This window comes from Seriola dumerili, unplaced genomic scaffold (assembly GCF_002260705.1).
Source record: "Seriola dumerili isolate Sdu_G_001 unplaced genomic scaffold, Sdu_1.0 BDQW01000609.1, whole genome shotgun sequence".
Taxonomy (NCBI): domain Eukaryota; kingdom Metazoa; phylum Chordata; class Actinopteri; order Carangiformes; family Carangidae; genus Seriola; species Seriola dumerili.
In genome coordinates this window covers 790,414-812,996 of record NW_019174864.1, presented here as the reverse complement: position 1 = coordinate 812,996, position 22,583 = coordinate 790,414, and the positions used below count along the sequence as shown (strand labels likewise).

The following is a 22,583-nucleotide window of genomic DNA, read 5'->3' as shown; positions in this document are numbered from 1 at the left end:
TAGAAGTTTAAAACAGAGCCAGTCTGAGGCAGCGGTGGTGGGTGAGTGAAACTGTGACTGGACTCAAAACTGAATCTACATGTGTTCACAATCTGCCTTCATGTGTGAATCTGAGGCCTTGACAACCAGCAGTAAAACATGCACTACAATACAAATAAAAATGATTTAAAATAATACTGATAACCAGAGGTGTGGACTTGAGACAGATTTGACTCATTCATCACTTAAAACTTGACAACGAAAACATATTTGCAACACGACTTTGACTCGTACATTCACTTGGAATTAGCCGTTGAACCTGGAATGACTTGATATCCTTCCCAAACCCAAAGATTAAAAATGATGTGTCACAAAAAAAGCTAAACTTTGACTCAGTCCGACAACAACCAATCACGTTGCACAAGCAGGATGGAGAAAGGTGCGTTTGTCGGTCTAATATGCAAAACATTGAGCTCAGAAATAAGAATGACACACCGAGACACATGTCATTTTGCTCTTAAATATTTTGGTATTTAAAATTTAGGGATTGGACTGGACCCAAGTCCAGGTCGTTGGTCTTGACTTCAGACTTTTGTAGCCAAGACTTTAGACTTACTTGTGACTTGGCCCTTGTCTTTTATATTATGTCTTTTAATTGTCTCTTATATTTTCACATACACAGTAATGGACATAGAAATTGTAACACGTGTACAATCTAGTGCAACAGATTTCCAGATCTAGTCCATCCACCGCTTCATGCACAGGAAGTGAGTCCTGGTTGCATTATATTCTACAAGTGTTGGTTTCATTGAGTTGCTGTTATGTGAAAAAGATTATTAACTAACAATGATCATATAATCATAACAAATAATTACATCACACTTTAATGTAAAAGCTGAACTGGCAAGTTATGTCTTCTGAATGTGAAGTTTACACCTTCAGGAGTTTCTTTTATATGAACAGGCCACTGTCTCTAGTTGAACTGGTAATTAAATGGTCGGACCAGTTAAACACCTGAGGGCATATTCAAAACCACTAAATGTTCAGAGATGATACACATTATGTACACAAGATAATGCGTTTCAGTTGATTTGATCAGTCATGAGTATCCCTGAGGAGCTTTTTATATGATTTATTTGTTGATTAATGTAGTGTAGTTGTATGACTTACTCCATGTCTATGAGACTGAAATCCATTAATGGATAAAATGAAAAAGGGAATGACTTCAGTGACTGAGATTGGTGTTTTTTTTAATTAAATCATGAACTCAGTACGTTGCTGTTGTATTGTCTTCATTTTTCTCATTAGTTTGGGGAACAGGGTGAAGTTTAATAACGTTATTATTGTTGCTACAATTAGTGAAAAAACTTTCTCAACAAATCCTCATGAGGAATTTTTCGAAATCCCATATTTATAGGCGATTCAATGTGAGACTTAAAATGTTGAACCTGTGTATAGTGAACCTTCCAAACGAAAATGAGTTTAAATGAGTGAGTGAATTAAGTTGTATTACTGAGCTTAAGTCATTTTCCATTTGCTACAAAACCTGAGTCGAATCTGCGGTTCCTGAAAATGTCAGAAACTACTGACGTAAACTGTCTCCCACGAGCCTTTGGGAAATATAGTTTTCTTGCCCTAAAAACTCCTTTACAGCAAACGTTTTACGCTCTTGAATAAGACTTCATATCCCAGAGGGCACCGCGGGTAGCACGTCGACTGACGGGACGCATTAGCTCACGCGGACTGTCTCTGGGAGTGCTGAGTCGAATATCCTCTCTGGCGTCCGTACCGATAGAAGCCGGTGGCTGAATTTCACCTGAGCAGGAGACAAAACATTACACTTCGAGTTGGGACGCGCTCGATACCTCTGAGGGGTGACCTTAACGTCGGGTTTCGGGCGGACACCCACGTAGACCAAGAACTGCGCAGCTCAAATCTCACAGTAGTGAAAATCCAAGACCAACGATGGACCCGAGAGACACTGCCCCTGATTCCTGGGAACAAGAGGACGATTTGGAGGCCACAATCGACGGACAACTTGAACCCGCATTCACGACTCTCAACGTGAATGCTAAACCGTTTGTGCCCAATATAAATGCCGCCGAATTTGTTCCGTCTTTCGCCATGAAAGCACACTCGGAAAATCTCAATTCCGCTGGTAAGTTCACAGTCACGTTGGGGAGCTACGTTAGCTAGCAGTTAGCTAGCCGCCAACACGAGCTTGGGCTGGGTAGTTGCTAGCTCACTTAGCCACTCCACAGACACGCGTTTCTTGAAGCGCGACAAACTAGCTAACTGCTGCGGCGTTTGGTTGATGTAGTAATATACATGCTGCGCGCCTTACGCTGTGTAACTCTAACTACAACCTATAGATACGGTTAATGTTACTTAGTCTTGTTGTGTAGCTTGTTGAGCACTGGCATAACTGTGTAAAAAGTGATCAACCCAGCCGGCATCGGCTTCTTTAAACCAACCGGCAATAGCCACCTAGCATGTTCGTTAGTGGTGCGGTTTCACAACAGAGCACCGAGCTTCTGTATCGCTCAGAGTTTAGGTGACAAGTTCTATCGTTAATTTAATAATAAACTGTAAACGGAACCAAGGGGGGTGTCACTGCAAACACCCCTGTTGCCGTTTTCTAACACCCCGATGATTAAAGTCAAGGTGGTGTTTGGGAGAGAAATTAGTGGGAACGTGAATGTTTCGCGTGACGTGGATGTACTGACGCACTGTTGGTCAAGAGTGGAGCAAAATGTGTCATTGAAACCCGCGTCAAGGCTGACCAGAGACCTGGACCGAGTTGAATGCAGTATTAACACGACAGAAAGCAGTTTTTTTTTTTTTTGTTTTGTTTTTGTTTTTTACATTAGCACGTCCTGTATCCGCTGAACTTATATTGTTTGACAGACACTGTGATGCTCATTGAGCATGTCACTGGTTTCCAAACCTTCTACTGTTGTCGACATTAATACCACTCATGGTCAGCATTAACAGATGGAAGTTTGAAGTTTGTGCTCCACATGACAAACTGTTGGGAAGTCCTGTGTATATATTGGGCTCTGGTGTCTTCCTCTAGCCTTGACTGAAAGAGGCCTGTGAGGGCAAAGTGAAATCTCCTTTTGGGGGTTAAAGAAAATACACTTTTGTATTATTTCCACAGTCAGTTGCCACACTGTTCATTTAACAGAGTTCAGCCTGCAGCAGGTGGAGCAGGTTGGACTTCATGCAGGTGGACTTAAACATTAACTCAACCATTGTTTCTTTTTTCAGTTGCTGTTGAAAAAATCTCCAGCATGGAGGTGTCAGAAAGTACTGGTATGTATGGAGTCTGCGTTGAAGCTGGGTTCCCTCTGTGCCATGTGTCACATACACGTTGTTACTGCTCACCTCATTGTCCTGGCTGGTGTGGGCCACAGTGAACAGATAGGATTAACAAAGCCTAAAGTGACCCTTACATCAGTCACTGAGGCCCAATTACAGAAGTTCAGTTTGTCTGAAAGCTCTATTCCCCCTCTCTGACTGCAAATTAACTGAATAGTCAGTTTTGTTAGAGATTGGCATCAATTTGTCTTGTGTTGTGTCTCTGGTCATTGGTCATTCACTCAGTCAGTGTTTCATTATCACTTTAAACAGACATGACCTTATTTCAGAGGGAGATAAAGCTACAACATTCAGCTGAGTTGTAAACTGGTGAAATGTGATTATTGTGAACTAAGGTTGTGCTTCTTGCAGGAATATATCTTGTGGGCCATGTGTGCAGCGATATTACATATAATAGTAAGAATAGTAAAATATTAAACATTGATAACATTACATGACTGTAGTACATACATGGGTCCTAAATCTTGTTGACTGCATACATTGCCTAAGTTTGTATAGTAGGCACTGTAAGATGATAATTCAGAGAAAATATAGTCATGTACCTACCTTTTGGAGCTACAAGTTTAGCTATTGCTACATAGCTAACATCAGCATTAACAGCTGTTTACTTTCTAATCCAGAAGAAACATTACAAGTTCAGCATCAAACTTTGTTCCTGTACTGACCAAGAACTGTCTCTTTTCCTCTACTGAAGTTAGCATGCTAGCTACAGCCAGGCTGGCCCGTTTCATCACTTTCCAAAAGGGAGTCACAGTAGCGTCCAGTCCGCCCTGAAGAAGTAGTGCTGATGAGAGGGCATATTATAACTTCTTGAATTGTAAACATAATGGTGACTGAAGCTTTTGGCAAGACTGGTAAGTAAACAGCTGTTAAAGCTAATGTTGGCTATGTCCCCATAGCAAAACTTGCAAATAGCTCCTTTAAAGGTAGTAAAAGATTTCTCTTGTTTAAATTTGCTCACAGTTTATAATGTAGCGATTTCTCTAAACCTCATGTGGCAACCTGTAAAATGTCACAGCCCCGGTTCTAGTAATAGTTTGGTCGTTCTCAAATATTCTCAATCCAGAAAAAATTTGAAGCTGTAAAATTGACCATCATAGAGAAAGATGGAGGCTTTTCAAAAGCCTCTGAACTTCTGTATTTTTGATAGAGAAAGTAAATCTTCATGATGCTTGTTAGATAATGGCAGCACAAAAGTGTTCGGCTGTAAAACAATTGGTTAAAACAATAAGAAATAATGTACAATACAATTGTATCATTATACAATATGATTTTATGGGAGTGGTTTCCAACCTGGGGGTCAGGAGAAATGGGTCGCAAGATAAATCTGAGGGAGTTGAGAGACATAACAGGAAATAAGAGAAAAAACATTTGTGCCTTTTACAAGGAACTATGTGTGGTTACACCTCATCACTTTGTTAAACTGCTCACAAACAGACACACACTGTGGTGAGGGATCACAGGTAGAAATTGCATCCATCCTTAAATGTCATGAACCAAAGAAGTTAAACCAGTGTTTTATGGCAGTCCCGTGTGTCTGTGTATGTGTATGTTACAATCTGAACACTATATCCAGGCCTTAAGTGTTTGGACAGTTACACATTTTTTGTTCTTCAGGCCCTGAGCTTCAGCTCATTCAATTTGAGTGGATCAGCTGAGTCCTGGTTTTGAATCGAATCCAGTCCATCCCCTCTCTTCTGCTGTTCCTGTCTCTCCACTGTCACTATCAAGGCAAAAATACCAGAAAAAGTAACCAGAAGTTTTTTTTGGACACGTGTGTGACCTTTCAACATCAGTTCATGCACAAAAGGGCTTACGTGGCTCAGAGTTGATTGACAGCAGACAAAAACCCCTTCATGACTTCACACAGAGCTTTCCATACGCTGCCAGCCAAACAGCCGACTACTCATGAAGTACAGTGTGTACGTTTCATGACTCTGCTCCAAAACAATGTGAGCATGGTGATAGAGAAAAGCCCCACCCCCACATGCTCTATATGAGTGAGTGTGCGTGTGTCCTGCAGAGTACAGAGTGGAGAGTTGTCTTCAGCAATTGACAAATATTAGCAAAATAATTGACAAAACCCATGAAAAATTGCACTGATTGCAGAGACCGGACGTCCTCCATAGTAAGGCAACTTATATGAATACTGGTGGAAGCAACCAGAAACACTTCCCACATGTACCACACAGATGTTCATGGGCTTAATGAACAAATTAATGAATAATCTGTGTTTACTTTGCACACAACAGAGCCATCTTTAAGAGACATTGCAAACACACACTAGAACAGATGATGATGTCAAAATATCAGGTCTCTGTCAGATGGGGAGGATATAGCTATGCCTCGGCCTCACACTAACTATATACTTGAAAATGTACTAGAAGGTGTTTGTATTTTTTTTCCATTGACCAGTTCTGCAAACTAATGTCAGATTCCCCACATCATACATTTTATCCATGGTTTACATTTCTGTGTGTAAATGAGTGAGTCTTCTTAAAGAGTACCTTCTTACTGACTACAGGTGTGGAGTTTTTCATTGGAGAAGTAGTGAAGAAAACTGCCCATCAGTTGATCAAGAATGTTATTTTGCTGATGCAACGTGTGATTTAGTTTTAGATCCTGATCATTTGCTTCATGATTCAGACAAACATGTTTGTATTTTATGGAGCAGGCAGAGGATCCAGAACCATGAATGACTGTTCTGATCAGTAGGAATAGACATGGTTTTGAATATTAATAGCTACGGTATATACAGACTGTAAAACACACACAGTCTGTAAATAGATATTGATATTAATATTAAATGCAGCACTTTCATTGACCAAAGCTTTTGATATTTGTGCACAAGAAGCTTAATTCTCCTTCACAAGAATTCACTGTTTAAAGTCGGGTTGGCAATCTCATTAAAATATGCAATAATTAAGATCAGTCTATATGATGGAGTACTGGCATTAGAATGTATCACCAAATTTGGGCTTTTGTGAACAAACTTTTTCTCTCACTACTCCATATCCTTGTGGAAAGCCCTGTGGATTCACCACAAGATGCAAACTTAAAGAGAGAGGCCAGACTGCAGTTTGTGAAAACATCCAAAAAGAAACAAATGGAGAAAAACAGAAACAGCTGATGACCCAAACCCAACTCCTCATGTGTCAAATGTGGAGCTGGGTCTGGCTTCAGTGGAGGTAGAACACTGGTATTTACTGATGATTTGACTGCTGACAGAAGCAGCAGGATGAGTGCAGCAAAACTCACTGGATGACATTTCATCGTTCAGCAGGTAATTGATCCTGAACATTCAACTTATAAACAGGCCATCATCAGGTTTTAAGCTATCAGTGTATGTGAGGCTCTGTGGATGTCTGTGTGCCCTATACATTCGTATCAGCCACTACACAACAAGGCATCAACTGCTCCTCCAGACTAAAAGAAGTGTAATAAGAAACTGTCTGCAGCTGTGCATGTGCACTTTTGCAAGGGAGTGTAATTGAGGCCATAGTTTGAAGCAGTGTGTTCATATGAGCTGAACTGTAACTTCCCCCTTTTCCATCTTTGGTAAATATTCAACCAAACTGAAAACATGCAGAAAAGCTGCATGTTGCAGCCCTGTGTCTGTGTTCAGATAAAGATGATGAGAAACAGGACTCAGTGTCTTATCATGTGATTACATCATGAGAAATTGTAATGTAGTGTAAATACTGTTTGTGAATACTTTGTAAATACTGTTTGTGAATACTTTGTAAACGCATTGACCCCAAGGAGTCAGAGATGTCCCTGTGGGAAGATGCACTATTCTCTGGTATTGTTTGTCATTCAGAGGTGCTGTGTACCATTTCCACCTGTGGTCCCCAGGAATGGAGAGGTGACATATTCTGGACTCTGAGATAAGCACAGGGAAAGGTTGCCTGTCATGTAAAGCTTGATGTACTGGTGGTGTGTCTGCACATGGAAATAGTTAACTTAGGTTTCCCAAATCAGACTAAAAGGATTCATGAGGAACCCAAACTGGTTCTGCTCTGAACCAGGATGTGTTCTCTGCAGTTCTGCTGATATGTGTAGGAGACTTGATGTCAGAGCACTGTCTATGTTTCCCGTTTTGTCTCCTCCTGTGGTGCTTAGTGTCCATTACTGTGCTGTTGTAGCTCTGCACTTCATAGAGAGAACTCGGGGTCCCTGTCGCAGCGCTGTGGTGGCTTTACCTCTGATTCACTGCTGGTCCTGATTGAATAAAGATGAACAGAAATACGGAAAGCTTCACTGAGATGTTGCAACTACAGTAGTGAGTTGTTTAGTAGACATATATGTGTTAATGAATGTTCATGTAAACTGTGAAATATAAGATATAACCGGCAACAGCTAGGGCCCAAGGTCTGTCTGTCCCATTTTCATGAAAGTGATATCTAAGGGAATTTCTTTAAAATTCGTACAAACATTCACTTGGACTGAAAGATGAACTACTAAGATTTTGGTGCTCAGAGGTCAAAGATCACAGTGACTGCACAATACATGTTTTCATTAAGGAGATCTCTCACACGCAGTCTGTATGTCACCCGTTCATATGTGGCCATTTTACACATTAAAGCTATCCATTCATTAAAAGTGGACATAGAGGAGGATTTCATCGCTTTCTGCAGTTGTTACATAGCAAACTACACTTAGTTTGTTTTCTGGTGTGAATTTGTGTCTTAAACTTAAATTATGAACTTGTTTATTATTTAATTTGGTTCTTGTCTTTCCTTTTGCAGTGTGACACATTGTGATTTACAGCAGACGTGGTCTTTGTGACAGAAAATGCTAAGAAAATATGTCCAGTAACAGGAAAAAAAACACACACATGCTGTGGATCATCAGTATTCACCTAAGTTTTAGGCTCAGATAAATAAACACTGCAGTCAAAACCATGACCTGTCCATGCTTAACGCACCTCCATAGCCATAGTTTTAAGCAGTTTGTCAAGATGAAGGAAAAGCCAGTGAATAACGTGCGCTGTGTTTGTGGCTGTGCAGCTCCGGTGGAGAACGGCGACACAGAGATGACCACAGAGGAGCCATGGGACCAGAAAGAGGCTGAGCCAAACGAGGAAGAGCCAGGAGGCGGGGACCGGGGGCCAGCAGTGGCAGCAACAACGGAGGAAACGGCTCCAGAAATGATGGAGGAGGAAGAGGAAACGCCAGTGCCCAAGGTTCCACTTACACAACCAGACGCCCCCAAGAAGGAACACATCAATGTCGTATTCATCGGACACGTAGGTCAGTGCAAACACCTGTCGGCTGTGGTTCAGTCAGTGGAGGATGATATTCACAGGAGGGATTTTAAACACATAAATATGTAGCTCTGAAGTCCAACTTTACTAAAACACCTACATCAGTTAAAGCTTTAAAAACAATCTCAGCTATATAATTGTATTTTGAAAGAAGGCTCAGTGATTTCCTGACACAGCTGGACATAACTGGGCAACATGGCCAAGCCATCAACTAGGTTTGTACCCAGTCTCGTTAATTGTGTGGACATCAGAGGAGTTTGTGGAAGTGTGAAAATGATTCATGCTGTTTTATTTAGTTTCATTGATGTTTTGTATATAATTGGTCACCATTCATTTTATTGAGGCTGGCTGGGCTCATATTATCAGCCAAAGATATAATGGAGGAAATTTGGAACAGTGCTGTATTACAGCTATTGTTCTGCTTTCAAACTGTCTGCTCACACTACCTTTGCCAAACTGCTACATGGTGGGGGAGGAGCCCACTGAGACTCTCTGAATGCTCACACATTCAATTGCAATTGTACACATGCAAATCATAGCTAACAACAGATGGGGCTAAAACAATGTACGGATGTTTGTTCCAGCTGCCGTGTTTCTGTTTTGTGTCTGTTTACTCAGCTGTCCAGTGTACAGACACTGTGTGCCACCAGCTAAAAGATTATCACCTTCACACTGTATCAAGGACTCATTTACACTGTCGTCTGTTGTCACTCCACACAGACTGTTCAGGTATCAGTGTGGTACCTACTGTAACACAACAAACAAGGCTGTCTCAGTTGATTCATCGTGAAAGACCATATTTGTTAACCTGAGGAGCAGGCTGGACTGGAGTCAGTCATGTATACATGATGGCCCAGCTGACCACTGTCTCTGTGATAGCGATCGACCGATTATGGGCCTGGCCGATTAGTGGTTGTAATATTCAGCATTTTACGATTATTGGTGTCATTATGTTTTTTAACAAATAACTGTTAAAATAAAATATCTCTGAGTGAACGTGTTACTGCATTTCATTTTAAAAGGGGAGGGTGAATTAGTTCACAGGTGAGAAGGGCACCGGAATCAACCAATTAATTCCAGTCAGGCACTTTGCAGTCTGTGCATACAACTGATAATTACTAATATACTCTCAGTTGTCAGTTTATTAGGAATATCTAGCTAAAACTAATGTAGTCTAATACAACATTACCGCAACAAACCCTCCAGCATGGAGTTTATAATGTTCAATTTTTATTAACATTGTTTTAGACAGTTCAACTGTATGATCATTATACAGAGGTGTTTCTGTTATTTAGCTACTTTCACTGATATAAATGGGGTGGACAACATAATGGAAACACCTGGACGCCACGGTGAGTGTCCTTATACAGCAGTAGTTTTCTGTTGGCATATTGGTTCCAAATATCGGTTATCCCTTGATTACAGATAATCAGTATCGTACCTGAAAAAACCACATATCGGTCGATCCCTACTCCTATACGACAGCTGAGATGTGACACTTTAAACAAGAAAACAAGATTAGGTCAAAGCCTATTATGTTCCTCTGCTCCAGATCAGCATTGTGAGTTCAACACTCAGTTGAATGCATTTTAAAAACCTGCTTATACCTGTTAACGTTGGTGTAAAAAGGGTGTAAGTGTATGTCTGTTCGTCCGTCTCACTCTCTGTTTAGACACTCATATTTATTCACTTATTAATCAAAGGTGTTGGAACGCTGCTCTGGTTCGTTCCTGCTGGAGACTCTCTTCTGTGGAAAGTAGCTAAGGTAGCCAACACTCAGCCATCAGTCAGTGGCTGACGGACTGATTGATTGACTGTTGGAGTTCACTGAGAGCAGTGACTGACCTTTTTGAAGTTGGTTCTGTTTCTTTAGTCCTCATAATGTCATCGAACCTCATGTCTGTCAATTGAATTAGAGAAGTAAAGGGACCAAGACAGAAATATAAGCCTGTGATAAAGCCTCCGTAGCATTTAGCTCCTGCTGAGGTGGTGGCACAGACCAAAGTTTAACATAAGTTATGTCAGAGTTTTAAATTTAAAGCCGCTCCATGTGCTTCTTTCCCAGATGCTGGCAAGTCCACCATTGGCGGACAAATCATGTGAGTCTCCCTTTTTGGTTCTCTGCTTTTCCTCATACTGAGTGAGGTTATATTCATCACATCAGGCCTTTGACCTGTTGAGGTGTGTTTCTTAGTTGTTCCCTTCCTCTCCAACAGGTATCTAACGGGCATGGTAGACAAGAGAACCTTGGAAAAGTATGAGAGAGAAGCCAAGGAAAAGAACCGAGAAACCTGGTGAGTGCACACACTGCTCTGTCTGAACAAGGAGAAGTGTGAATTAATTTTAAGCACATTGTAACTATGTTAAGAAAACTGCTATATAAATTAAGTTATCATTATAAATGTGTGATGGCCTATCACTATAGCTATGAAACAGGATTTAATGAAATAGAGGTTTTTGCCAAGAACCATTTGTGGCTATGGGTTCATTTGACAGTATTAGCTTAGAGCATTAGCGTAAATATCATTGATACTGAAATAGTGACGGGAGCCTTTATTTGCCTGCAGATGGTCACAGGTTTTTATTTCTAACTCCCCCTGTTTGATGAGTCATTGGTTGTATTCTAGTATGAAGCCTTGTTTTGATCCGCTTCCGTTTGCCCTGTTAAAGTTGCTGCGTTACACTATTAATACAAACTCACAATACTTCCTGTAAGCATTTCAAATTAAAAGCCCCCTAGCCTTTTAATGGACATAAACCCTTCATTTCTTAACTGGGCTTTATTGTGTAACCTTTGCAGGCACATCATATACAGTAACAAACAAATGGGATTAAAGGCGGACAAAGCAAAATGGAGCAAAATTAATGAATAAAATGCCACCAATGTGTCAGTTTGAACCCGGTTGTATGGTAACGTCATTTCCAGTGTAGCTGCTGCCATCTATTGACACGTGTATGTTACTACAAACCAAGAACCAGGAGTTTATCCATCCCTGGTTTTTTCTGGTTTGTATTTGGGGGTTGGCCTTTATTTGTTCATATCAACCACACCCCCCACCATTATTGGAGACCCAGCTTTTCATTGATGACCTGTTGTAATTTGAGGAAATACGCTATACTGGTATCAACCAAATTGTCTCTGAATGCCCACTGGTTACCAAATCAACAACAGCAAATCACTGTTTTTGTCTCAGGTATCTATCTTGGGCTTTGGACACCAACCAAGAGGAGAGGGACAAAGGCAAGACGGTGGAGGTGGGCCGAGCGTACTTTGAGACAGACAAAAAGCACTTTACCATTTTAGATGCTCCAGGCCACAAAAGCTTTGTCCCCAACATGATTGGAGGTGCATCACAAGCAGACCTGGCTGTTCTGGTAAGTCATGTACATAACCAGTGTTGTCAAACTGTGTGGAACATCAGTTTAAGACTTAACTAGCAGCCCCTTTTCTGCCCAGTAGCCTTAGAAGCTAAAAAAGTTCCTGAATTAAAATCAACCTAAAGACCCTTAAAGCCAAGCCTGTTTGAACAGTTTATTAGAAGACCAATGAATGAGCCAGGCTGATGTTAGCTTGGTGCAGATAACATAAAGAAGTTGCATAACAGATAAAATAAAAAATAAAATCCATAGAAAATACAAATTCTAAAATATTAGGATTGTTTTATGTTTAAAAAAATAAAAATAAAAAATTGGCCGATATATCATTATCAGAGTTCATCGTATCATTTGAGATACAGTTCAACTGCTGTTTAAACGTCAACATGAAAGTAACTTTCATATTCTGATACAGCATCATGCCACACTTCATTTAACATGAATACTTGACTTCCACGGGAACACTCACCCAACTTTAAACACATTTTACTGTAACAACCACTTGTTGCTCATTGTTGGCTTGTGTTTAACCAGTCAGCCATGTTCAGTGCTGCAGTCTCGTCCTGGATACTTCTCAGGCTGTTTTGTTGTCTGTCTCTCTTGATTATGAAACTAAATGACCTGTGAGGAATCACCTCTGTAAACATTGTAGACTAAACCACTGTCTGAATGAATGTGCTGCTCCTCAGGTGATCTCTGCCAGGAAAGGCGAGTTTGAAACTGGTTTTGAGAAGGGCGGACAGACGCGGGAGCATGCCATGTTGGCCAAAACAGCTGGTGTCAAGCACCTGATAGTTCTGGTGAATAAAATGGACGATCCCACAGTCAACTGGAGCCTTGAGAGGTGGGTAGAGGTGTTCAGAAGGAGGCAGTTCTTGTCGCTCCGATCACAGAAGGCCATCGTCAGATCCCTGTACCCCTTTTCCTGCCCATTCCTGATACACGCCACAATAGCTGTGTCATCCGACAAATATATACTAATATATATAAATATATTGCAAAAACCACGGACTTGCTTCTTGTCAGCACAGCATTTGAAACATTTTGAAGGTGAAGGAGACTCCCATCGCTTTGAGGCTCACTGTCCAATGATGTGATGTGTGAAGAAGTTCTAGAGCTTCTCCCACTCTAGCTGTGATGTCATCCACTAGCTCTGAACATTCCGTGCAAAAAGAAATAAAAGAAAGACATGTCACTATGGTCCAAATGGACTCTGTGTTCCTCCACAACAAGGAGTTGCATCCAAAGCACAGCTGTCTTGGTGCTGTGGTTTTTGATGGTAACCAGGTTACTGTCAGCATTGAATATAACACAGTGTTGGTTGTAACTTTAAGCCCACTTTTTAACTAGTTAACAATAATTGCAGTCGTTCAGTTCATGCCAATGGGCCACTTCCTGTCTCTACTTCAAAATAAATGCTTTCCCAAAAGCCAGAACAAACACCCAACATCCCACATGCATGGTGTTTCTTCAATACCAGCTGGTTAACACCTTCATCCACTGACTCTGTTACTTGTTTTGCTGTGTGGAGGTCTGTGTCAGTACAGTGCTGCAGTGACTTGAGCTCCTGTTGTCTGAACCCTCAGGTATGAGGAGTGCAAGGAGAAACTGGTGCCATTTTTGAAGAAGGTGGGCTTCAACCCGAAGAAAGACATTCATTTCATGCCATGCTCCGGGCTGACAGGAGCCAACCTGAAGGAGCCCACTGACATGTGCTCCTGGTACACGTAAGTCCTTCACTTCCTGTCAGCAGCTCTCTGTGTTCAGCGTGGGAACTGTAGAGACACAAATGATTTCTCCTGTTTATCCATCCAGTTAACTGCTCTCTGTGGTTAATGTCATTGCAGAGGTTTACCATTCATTCCACACTTGGACAGTTTGCCAAATTTCAACAGATCAAGTGATGGTCCTGTCAGATTGCCCATTGTAGACAAATACAAGGTAAGAGTCTGTTTTTAACCCTCTGTAGGTTCAGTATAGTTTAAATGTAAGTTTGCATTAAAGGGTCAAGCTGCAGACGTGGATTCTGAACACCTGGTTCTCTGTCACACAGATGTGTGACAGATATATATATGACTGTTCCCAGTGCACAAGTGTATCTTCTAAAATGAGCACATTTGCTGTTCTTTGTGTTAAAGATTGACTCTGAGCTCTGGCTGACTGTTTATGTTGTGGCACTGGTGCACTGTGTTCAGAGTGAAGGGAGTGTTTAATGTAAATGTTATTACCCAACTTTTCATCATACATACATCATATCTGAATTTGGACAAAATCTTTAAATCACTGACTTTACATTCACACAGTTAAACAGCTCAGTTTATGTGTCATGTTGACTGTCAGACTCGGACATGAAGCAAAATCATTTTATTTGTTGTGGAAACAGCAGGAAACGACAAACTTCCTGTCTTAGACTGATACTCTCACCCACTCTGACACACTCTGTCTCATCATCAGGACATGGGCACGGTGATTCTGGGCAAACTAGAGTCGGGCTCCATCAGTAAAGCACAGCAGCTGGTCATGATGCCAAACAGGGTAAGATATTCCACAGGCCTTTCTTCCAGACTAACTTTTCCTCTTTCTCAGTTGGTCGCATCAGCACCTTGATACATCGATCCCTGCAGGGTTTGTTTCTCGTTGTTGTTGTGCTTCTTCAGTTTCAAGCTTAAACTGTGTTGACCCAGTAACAAGTTTAGAGTTGCCACTCAGTCTACAATACACACAGCATAGTATTCCATTCATACCAAAACCATAGCTAACTACATTAGCCTCCTGTGCTCTCCCTGCAACCTCATTTCAACCACAGTGACTAACGCAGTACCTGTGCTGGAGTCTCACACACTCTCAGTTATGTTCACATATGCAATCATCACAATCTGGAGCCCTGAGACGAGAGTGAAAATTTAAAACTACATTTTTAGGGCGTCATTTAGGATATTTTACACTGAAATGGTAAACTTCACTGGAAATTAAATTTTAAAAAAAAAAACTATAAAAATAAATAACTAAATAAAAAAAATGTATATAAATAATGTATAAAATATGTATATATATTAAACTTGAATGAAAACAAAGGATCAAATGTACATAAAATGCTGCCTATATAACCTGACTTGACCCGACCATTTCCACTGCATTATTGCTTCTGAATAAAAGTATTCATATTGGTGCAGGTTGGACAATATATGCGTTGATACTGAGTTATCTGTGATAGGCCAAAACCGTCCGACCGATAAATCGGTCAGGCTCTACTGACAGCCACAGTAAACTAGCTCCCTGTCATTTAGTAATAAGACACGTAGTTTGTTTTTAAACTCAACAGGCAAATGAAAAGTCAACATGTGGAGTCTCTGTTGTCACTGATGTCTGCCCTTATATGGATGATGCTCACACACTGGACTTAACTCCAATTGATAATTAAATTGAATCAATTCATCTACTGCTTTCTGATCTGATTCTTCTATTTTACACCATCAAGCACTTTTCTTCTACACACGTCAATCATTTCCTCTTTCTCTCTCCTCGTCTCACCCCGTGCTTCTCTCCCAATGCAGCATGTGGTGGAGGTGTTGAGTCTCCTGTCAGACGACGTGGAGACAGATGACGCTGGGCCAGGAGAAAACCTTAAGCTGCGGCTGAAGGGCATTGAGGAGGAGGAGATCCTGCCAGGCTTTATCCTGTGTAATGCTGAGAACCTCTGCCACTCAGGGCGCACCTTCGACGCCCAAGTGAGTCCACACAGCAGCTCTGCCTCTCCCTGAACTACACTTGCCTCTTTATGATCCAGCAGTTATTAAAAAGTCTTTTGTCAGAAAATGAATAGTGGGTGACACTGTGATGCAGTGGTTAGCATTGTTGCCTCACAGTTACAGTTTGTGTGTGGGTGTCCTCCAGCGCCCCCCCCATGACCATCTAAAGAATAAGTGATACAGTGACACAGTGGTACAGTACCTTTCCAGCTCCTCAAGTCTTCCTCTTCTCAACAGCTAATAGTACAACTGTTGAAACCAAGGGCTTTAAAACCTCAAGTTTTTGTGAATAAAAGTTGCGTGTTATCAAGGTTGCTAGCCGACAGGAGCTGCACTTAGCGACGCAGCGGTAAGGGCAGGCACAGCTGGTTACACAAATCAGAAATCCTCCATAGACCAGACCGTCTCCACCAAAGGATGCAGCCACTGAATTGAGACATGGTCTGTGTGTGAGACAACATAAGAAGGATATTCTGTTACTTGTAGCTTTCTCTCTGGATGAGGGTGGGTCGGACGCTACTGAGAGTCATGTCCTGGTTGTTGGGACGAGGGAGCTCAACTGGTGTTTTGGTTCATCCTACCTGTTGTAGCTTCCTCAGTGGCCAACAGCACAGTCAGTAAAGTGGCTGGTGTAGTGTCTTCTCATCGTAACTGTGAGTGTCCTCTCCTCAGATCGTCATCATCGAACACAAATCCATCATCTGTCCAGGTTACAACGCAGTCCTCCACATCCACACCTGCATTGAAGAAGTGCAGATTACGGTAAGACCTGAAACTTGGTCCACACAGTCTCACACACGTTTCACATTAGTCACTGAAGTGACTCACAAGTGACTGTTTGAGCATTTGAACAGATGTAACATGATGCCCTTCATTATTTGTAACAGTTTTGGTTAAAAGATGTTGCTTCTGCTCCTCCTCTATTAACACAAACATAATACATAAAGGGAATGATGTCATTTCTGTCATTATGAGTGGCTGTAGTGATAGTTAATCCATCACACGTGTATGTGCTGACATTGTGTTACTCTCTGCTCCTCGAAAGGCCTTAATCTGTCTGGTAGACAAGAAGACGGGAGAGAAGAGTAAGACACGCCCACGATTCGTCAAACAGGACCAGGTCTGCATCGCCCGTCTGCGTACAGCAGGAACCATCTGCCTCGAGACCTTTAAAGAGTTTCCTCAGATGGGACGGTTTACCTTACGGGACGAAGGTGAGTGGCCTCGCTCTACTGCTGACTGTAATCATCAGCACCATCTTTATACTCCTGCTGTCACTATTAGAAAATATACCAGTCAATACCTAAAGCTACGTTCTGTGTTAGATTTTAAACTCTTCAAAATAAACCTTCATCAAACTAATAACAGAAAAGTATCAACAAGATTTTAAGGTCATTTCAAAGGAAATGTCAGGGGCTGGTTTCACAAAAAACCTCAAGTTAAGATTTTCCTTCAAGTTACAGTTCCCTTGAAATAAAAACAGTTGCACAGAGTTTTATCCTTCAGGTTTCCGAAAAATGTTCACTAAGGTATTTAAGGTGTTTTCCTTATCTTAGTCTTATAATTAAGGAATCCGTTAAAGTCAGTAAAATTGTTGCACAAAACACCTTGGTGACCAAAGTTCACTATGGTGAAGTTCCCATGAAAACAACAGCATGATGAGACAGTGGCTTCTTTAATGTTACCCGCTTCCCAAAAGTGATCATAGTTAGGCCTCTCACAAGTGCTAATGGCAGCAAATCAACAGTCTCAATCGAAAAAATAGAATTTACCGACGTAAAATCTCCTTTCATTGCTGTAAATTACTTAACTTTTTTTCCTTAACTAAGGAAACATTTTAAGCGATTCTGTGCAACACCTTTTAAGTAACTCCCTCAGCTAAGGAAAAATTAAACCCTAAGTGTCATACTGAAGTAGAAAACCGGAGGTGTTTTGTGCAACTGTAAAATCTACAGTTGCACAAAACACCTCCAGTTTTCTATAGTGGAGTGTAAATACACTATAAATACATAGACAGTAACATACTTCATACAGCTACACTAAAGGAGCATAAAAGTAGAAAAAATAAAATAACAGGAGATTCAAAGTACAAATGAAGCCGTGGCACCAGTTCCAATGTTCAGATTACAATCAATGAATAAACAGTCCCGAGGCTGTATCTATAGTACATGTTAGATATTCTGTTTGAAAGATTTCCAGGTTCATCAGTTTTTATTTGATCAAATATGGATTGTTCAAATCCCAAATCTATCTCTGCATTTGAGCCTTTTCCCATTCGACATGTATCATCTGAGCTAAATGTTCAGAGTGTTCAGTGGTTAGATGTTGTGAGTGGAGTGGTCAGGCTTATTACAAAGTTTATAAAAAGTGTAAATGACAGCTGCTGTATGAGTCACAACAGTCTCATGAACTGTGGGATGAGCAGGAGTCAGTGTGAACCCACTGCAGTTCACAGGATGCTCACTGACTCGACCAGAGACCTGATCAGAACTCAGTTTGTGTCTCTGGCTGTGAGACGTGAGGCTGTGTAAGTGGAGTGAACTTTATTCCGTCTGTCCCTGCAAACAGCAGCCAACATCTGTCTGCAGATGTCAAGATGATGTCAACACAAACAGATGAATCAATGACAGACCTCTGTGCTCAGTGATCATTACAGCGGAGATCTGTACTTAGTTAAAGCATCTGACACTGACTGTGCAGAATGATGCTGCTCTTCATTATTCTTGTTCAACTTGTTTTGCACATATAGGCCTAAAAATACTGCTGGTTGTTGTTTTGCATTTTTCAGGGAAAATTAATCCTCGGTTAGTTTAATAAGCTATAAATGTGTTTACAGAAACCAGAAGAAAATCCTGCCTGTCTGTACACAGCAGTTCAGTATGATCTCTGTGTGGAGCGTAGACATTTGTTCTGATCAGGAATGTCACAAGAACCAATACTTCAGCACCAAGTCAATGACAAAATTCTGAAAATGTGCTGCTGCTTGTTTTTCTATAGTATTGAGGACACTGTAGGTCAAAGAAAAACACACCATGATGGTGTGAAGAGATTTTACAACCCTGCTTTCCCAAAAGTTGGGACACTGTTAAAACGTAAATAGAAACAGAATGTGATTTTCAAAACATTGAAACCCCATATTTAATTGAAAATAGCTCAAAGACAACATATCAAATGCTGAAACTGAGAAATGTCATTGTTTTTTGAAAATTAGATGCCCATTTTTAATTTGATGCCAGCAACATGTTTCAAAAATGTTGGGACAGGGTCATGTTTACCACTCTGTTGCATCACCTCTTCTTTTAACAGACTCTGAGAGTGTTTGGGAACTGACGAGACCAATTACTGTAATTTTGAAAGTGGAATGTTTTCCCATTCTTGCTTGATGTAGCCTACGATTTCAGCTGCTCAACAGTTCAGGATTTCCTTTGTCGTATTTTACGTTTCATACTGGGCCAAACATTTTCAATGGCTGACAAAAGGGACTGCAGGCAGGCCAGCTTAGCACCTGGACTCTTTTACTCCGGAGCCATACTGTTGTAATACTTGCAGAATGTGGTTTTGCATTGCCTTGCTGAAATAAGCAAGGTCTTCCCTTGGCAGAATATGTTGCTCCAAAACCTGTATACATTGTCCAGCATTAATGGTACCATCACGAATGTGCAGGTTACCCTTGCCATGTGCACTAATATACCTGCATACCATCACAGATGCTGCTTTTTGAACTGTGTGCTGTTAACAAGCCGGATGGTCCCTCTCCTCTTTTGAAACATGTTGCTGGCATCAAATTCAAATGGGCATCTAAATTTAAAAAAATAATGACATTTCTCAGTTTCAACATTTGATATGTTGTCTTTGTGCAATTTTCAATTAAATATGGGGTTTCAATGTTTTGAAAATCACATTCTGTTTCTATTTACGTTTTACACAGCGTCCCAACTTTTTGGGAAACAGGGTTGTAATATTTGACGTGGTTCAACAGGGAAGTTGTAGATGAGCAGAAGTCAGTATATTGTTCACTTTATATCAACATGTTGTCAACATGTTCATGTCCTGAATGTTCCTGTTACTGTGTGTGAACTGTGACAGCTGACATCTGTTGTAGCAAGGCTCCACACACAACGTTCAGAGGCTAATGATTTGGTACTTAATGACAGTTTCTTGTGATGTTCCTATGACTCATGGTGACTCTTCTCTACAGAAACAATCAGCTGATCAGACCAAATCAATCCCAGAACCTCTCAGTCCAACTTTGATTCATATCACACCAACAGTTGAAATGGTTGTGAATCAGGAGCCTCAGCAGCAAGTGAAATACAGGAGCCCAGAACTCTTCATACTCTGCTGCTCATCTCATTCTCAGGTTGAAGCTACAAGTTGTGAACATGTCACTGAAACTGTAGTCTCTGTCCTGAGAGCCAACAAGAGCTGATCAGATGTAATTTTAGCCTGTAGTTTCTCAGATATGTCGATGTGGATTTAAGTTCAGTGAAGTGTGACTGTAGTGTTTTGTCTGTGTGTCTCAGGTAAGACCATCGCCATTGGAAAGGTGCTGAAGCTGGTCGCCGAGCGGGACTGAAGAGGACTGAGCTTTCTGAGAGTCCTAGTGAGAAGGAACGGGCAGAGCTTGGTTATAACCCGCCCACACTGTTGTCAGCGGCGACGGCACCTCCCTGTCACGCCCCCCTTCTGCGTGCCGAAGATCAGCTTCAGTAAAAAAACTCATCTGAAAAAGAAAACCTGTTTTTAAGCAAACGACAAACCAAGATGAAGTCCACACGAGTCAGCTTTCTCATATTGAGAGCTCAGCTATGCCATTTCTGGGTTAGCCCTCCCGCCACCTCTCCCCACCTCCTCCTCTGGTCTACTCATCATTACATGATATTTTTCTTCTAGTTTTTTTTTTTCTTTCATAAATGACAGTGACAAATGGCAGAAGTTATATCTGTAAACAGATGTGGACCAGGATTTGCTTGGAGTATAAAAATGATTTTCAGAAGTAAATTGCAAAAGAAATTGTTTGAGAGAACTTAACCAGTTGAAACCAAATGTTTATCTTGGGTGTACATGTCTCCCTTTGCTTTGACCCAGTTTTTGGTTTCTCGTTGCGTTCTGGCTGTGTGCTTGAGCGTGTTCAAATGTTATTAAAGCAAACAACTATGACAATAAAATAATAAATTGGGAAAACAGAGTGTTTTCATTTTCAGAGACGTAACAGTGGCTGGCTTTGTGTTTCACTCTTATTTTTTTAAAGTGGGTTTTGACTGTTAATGAGAAACTCCTGACAGACAAATGCAGTTTTCAGTTTAAAGTTTGTGAAATATTTTTAAAAATTAAAAAAATATGATTTTGTTTTTAAATAAAATTCTAAACTCTTTTGACAACCTTAGAACAAGTCCCAGACTGATTCATAAAGTGGCCTGATCCATATTATGAGCAGATAGTATCTCAGTATAAGTATCAGCTGTCAGTGAAGAAATGCCACAGATGTTTGGGATCATGTAGAACCAGTGTCATTGCAAAGTTTGTCTTTAGTGACTGAACTTCTATAGAGCTGTTCTAATCTTGCTGACCACTCAAAGCATTTACACTACAAACCACATTCACACATTCATGCTTTCTCTACCATGCGCACACTCGATGATCAGTATCTGGAGGAAGCCAGGAAACAAACAACTGACCTTCTGGTTGGTAGATGACCCGCTCTACCTCCTCAGCCACTGTATCCCACTCTCTCCATATGTTGCTCATAATTCTTAAATTTTTGGTATAGTTGCTAATGTCACTGACTGACCGACTGACTGATATTTCCACCACTGGTAAGCCGAGTGCTGAACTGCAGTCACTCTGGTTTCCTGGCTACTCAGGAACTGAAGAGGAAGAGCGCTTCCAATACACTGAGCCTCGCCTCCATTACAGCAAATAAACTACTTTCATTCCATTTATCATTATTTCTAAAGGAGGCAGAGGAATAACTAAACACGATACACACCAAGCAGAGAGAGAGAGAGAGAGGGAGGGAGAGAGAGAAGTCATCAGTAACGAGGCTTCATACTAACGACTATGACCAACTCTTCATATCAAACAGACATAAAGACCTGCCTCTAATAAATATAGTCTGTTACGTTTCGGAGTTGAAGTAAATAAAGACTAAACTATTGTAGATCCAGGCGGAGGCTGTGCTCTGAGTGACAGACTAGGTAAGAAAGATAGTCTGTCGGGCCCCAGTGGCTCACCTGGTGGAACGTGTCACATTTGACAGTCTGGGGTCGAGTCTGGCCTTTGGCCCTTTGCTCTGTGTCTCTCTCTCTCTCTCTCTCTCTCTCTCTCTCTCTCTCTCTCTCTCTCTCTCTCTCTATGACTGTGATAAAGGCCTGAAAAAATAACTTTAAAAAGATATTGTGCCACTTCTAACTTTCCCTCTGATCATGTTACAGTAAATCCAGCTGAAATCACAGCTCAGTCTTTGTCTTTCGTTTATGGGTTTGGTGATTTTGTCAGACAATGTCACAGTTATGAAATCAGGATTTGATCAGAGGCGATCCAGACAGACACTAGGTTTAGACCTAGTCTTGTTTTTAAATATTCAAAAATCCTGTGTTGGTTTTGCTGAACTGAGAACACATGCTCTTACTGAGCAACATTCAAGATAAATGGAGACTTGAATAAGTGACTGTACTGAAACTGGCAGCCAGTGGCCTGAGAGGCTGTTAACAAAAGATCAACTTGTTTTAATTCTTTTTCTTACTCATTTAAGCCTGATTCATTCCATCATAAAGAGAAACTCCACCAGCAGGTGGTGTTACTGCCAGTCAAGAAACTGTAATCAGTATAAT

At 41.0% G+C, this 22,583-nt stretch overlaps 1 protein-coding gene across 2 annotated transcripts; it reads left to right on the top strand.

Moving 5' to 3' along the window:
- Nucleotides 1–1,713: 1,713 nt before the first annotated feature.
- Nucleotides 1,714–20,953, top strand: LOC111236263 (eukaryotic peptide chain release factor GTP-binding subunit ERF3A). Of its 2 annotated transcripts, XM_022764934.1 has the most exons (14): nucleotides 1,714–2,137; nucleotides 3,250–3,294; nucleotides 8,370–8,612; nucleotides 10,692–10,725; nucleotides 10,843–10,920; nucleotides 11,821–12,001; nucleotides 12,691–12,845; nucleotides 13,588–13,728; nucleotides 13,849–13,942; nucleotides 14,456–14,536; nucleotides 15,556–15,729; nucleotides 16,423–16,512; nucleotides 16,796–16,964; nucleotides 20,274–20,953. In XM_022764934.1, the coding sequence occupies exons 1-14, from the start codon at nucleotides 1,945–1,947 to the stop codon at nucleotides 20,324–20,326; spliced, it is 1,731 nt and encodes a 576-aa protein (XP_022620655.1). In that variant the 5' UTR covers nucleotides 1,714–1,944; the 3' UTR covers nucleotides 20,327–20,953. The 2 variants fall into 2 exon arrangements, with proteins under 2 accessions (XP_022620655.1, XP_022620656.1); XM_022764935.1 differs by lacking the exon at nucleotides 3,250–3,294.
- Nucleotides 20,954–22,583: the final 1,630 nt, after the last annotated feature.

Coding starts and splice junctions, on each gene's coding strand:
- LOC111236263 (XM_022764934.1), top strand. CDS start 1,945: ATGGACCCGAGAGACACTGCCCCTGATTCCTGGGAACAAGAGGACGAT. Junction 10,921..11,820: donor GAAAAGAACCGAGAAACCTG/GTGAGTGCACAC, acceptor TTTTTGTCTCAG/GTATCTATCTTGGGCTTTGG. Junction 12,002..12,690: donor AAGCAGACCTGGCTGTTCTG/GTAAGTCATGTA, acceptor GCTGCTCCTCAG/GTGATCTCTGCCAGGAAAGG.